Source organism: Pongo abelii, chromosome X (assembly GCF_028885655.2).
Source record: "Pongo abelii isolate AG06213 chromosome X, NHGRI_mPonAbe1-v2.0_pri, whole genome shotgun sequence".
In the NCBI taxonomy this organism is placed as follows: Eukaryota; Metazoa; Chordata; class Mammalia; order Primates; family Hominidae; genus Pongo; species Pongo abelii.
In genome coordinates, this window is record NC_072008.2 from 40,621,012 (window position 1) to 40,623,586 (window position 2,575).

General features: G+C 60.1%; 1 protein-coding gene across 1 annotated transcript; it reads right to left on the minus strand.

The window, feature by feature from the left end:
• Positions 1-338: 338 nt before the first annotated feature.
• LOC100442769 (inosine-5'-monophosphate dehydrogenase 1) lies at positions 339-1,891 on the minus strand. Its single transcript, XM_002831541.5, has one exon. The coding sequence runs from the start codon at positions 1,889-1,891 to the stop codon at positions 350-352; it is 1,542 nt and encodes a 513-aa protein (XP_002831587.2). The 3' UTR covers positions 339-349.
• Positions 1,892-2,575: the final 684 nt, after the last annotated feature.

Here is a 2,575-nt window from a genome sequence, read left to right on the forward strand (position 1 = left end):
AGGGAGGTGTCCTACAGGAGAAGCCAGGAGGGGCGGCCTGCCCCTGGGGTGGGGGCCGGGCTGGAGCAGGCTGCAGCAAGAAAGACCTGAGGCAGGCGCAGGGCCTGAGAGCCTGGCTGGCTGGGCTGGGCTTCCCAGGGCAGCCTGGCCCAGGAAGCAGTCCTGACTCTGTTGGGGATGCCCAGCGAGGGGCAGCAGTCCCCTCAGGGCCTCCCCTCCTCTCTCCCTTGAAAGGAGCTAGGGAACCCATAGTGTAAATCTGCGGATCACTCAGTTACCGAGGGAGGCTGTGCCCGAAGGGGGAAACCGGGGCACGCCCCTTCAACCACCTAGGCCTCCACCACTGTCCTCAGTACAGCCGCTTCTCGTAAGAGTGCAGGCCGTGGACGCCACCCTCGATCTGGGCCGACACGGTCCGCTTCTCAAACTTGAGCTCTCCTGAGTACATCATGGACCGAAGGACAGCCAGGCTTCGGGCCCCGATATCCTGGCAACTGCGCTGGATGCTCGCTATGAGGTAGGGCACGAACTTCTGAATGGGCCCTTTGTCCTGGATGGAGCCCGAGATACCCTGCGCGAACTTCACCTTATCCCCCTCGCTGAAGTATCGTTTCTGGCTGCTGCTGCTCTTCTCCATGGCATCCAGCGAGCTCATGCCCTGATACTTCTTGAGCGGCACCCCGTCTGAGAAGTTTTCACCGGAGGCCTCCGTGGTGGCGGCCAGCAGGGAGCCCATCATCACTGTGGAGGCTCCAAGGGCCAGGGCCTTGACCACGTGCCCCACGGTCTGGATGCCGCCATCAGCTATGATGGGCACACCAAAACGCCGGGCATACTCGGCCACCTTGTACACAGCAGTGCCGTGGGTCCGACCACAGGCCATCACTTCCGGAGTGATGCAAATGGAGCCGCAGCCCATGCCCACGTGCAGCCCATCCACACCAGCGTCAATCAGGTTCTTGGCCTGGGCTGCTGTCACCACGTTCCCCCCGATCACCTGGAGGTGGGGGTACTTCTGTTTGATGTAATGCACCATGGGAATCTGATACACCGAGTTCCCTTGGGACGAGTCCAAGACTATGACATCGACGCCCGCCTGGGTGAGCAGGCCCAGGCGGAATTTGTCATCTTCACAGGTGCCCACAACTGCCCCGCACAGCAGCTGCTTGTGGGAATCCTTGGAGGTCAGAGGGTAGTCTCGGTTCTTCTTCAGGTCGGTGCGGGCGATGATGGCCACCAGCTCATCATGATCATTGACAACAGGCAGCTTCCCTTTCTTGCTATGCTGCAGGATCTCATTTGCCTCTTTGAACGTCACGCCTGCTGGAGCCACCACTAGCTCCATCCTTGGCGTCATCACCTCACTGAGGAGGGTGGTGTGGTCCTTCTCAGCAAGGAAGTCGATGTCTCGGGAGGTGACGATGCCCACCAGCTTGCTGCCCATGGTGCCCGTCTCAGTGATGGGGATGCCAGAGAAGCCATGCCGCATCTTGGCCTCCAGCACATCACCCACCGTGTGCGAGGGGCTCAGCACCACAGGGTCTGTGATGAAGCCCTGTTCAAACTTCTTGACCTTCTGCACCTTGTTGGCCTGGAACTCTGGGGTGCAGCTGTGGTGAATGAAACCAATACCTCCCATCAGAGCCATCGCGATGGCCATATCGACCTCTATCACAGTGTCCGTGGGAAAGAAGATCAGTGGCGTCTTCAGCGTGATCTTCCGGGTCAGGGCTGAGGTCAGGTCCACCTCACCAGCTAGGAAGTCTATGAATCCTGGGAGAATCAGGAAATCGTTGTAGGTGAGGCCGTCGGTGCTGGCGAAGAGCTGCTGTGCGGTGAGCCCATCCTCGGGCATGTAGCGGGTGCTGCCGCTGATGAGGTAGTCCGCCATGCTGCCAGCGACACCCTGCGACCTGAGGTAAACACCCGCGCGGCCACCCGCCTCTAACGCTGCCGCTGCTGACGCCACGCCGCGGTCACGCTGCCGCTGCTGACGCCACGCCGCGGTCACGCTGCCGCTGCTGACGCCACGCCGCGGTCACGCTGCCGCTGCTGACGCCACGCCGCGGTCACGCTGCCGCTGCTGACGCCACGCCGCGGTCACGCTGCCGCTGCTGACGCCACGCCGCGGTCACGCTGCCGCTGCTGACGCCACGCCGCGGTCACGCTGCCGCTGCTGACGCCACGCCGCGGTCACGCTGCCGCTGCTGACGCCACGCCGCGGTCACGCTGCCGCTGCTGACGCCACGCCGCGGGTCGGGCGGGTCAGGGGCTTATTCTAGATATTTCGTATAAGAGGAATCATACAGCATTTGTCTTTTTGTGTCTGGCTTCTTTCACTTAGCATAGCATTTTTAAGATTCATCCATGTTGTAGCATGTATCAGAATTTCGTTCCTTCGTGTAACTAAATACTGTTCTATGATAGGGATAGACAGTTGGCTCTGGTATTGTGGGTTTTCAGATTCAATCAACCTCGGATTGAAAATATTGAAGGACTATACGTAGTGGCCCATGTATGTAGTCTCAGCTACTTGATAGGAATGTGGGAGGATCCTTGGAGCTCAGGAGCTTGA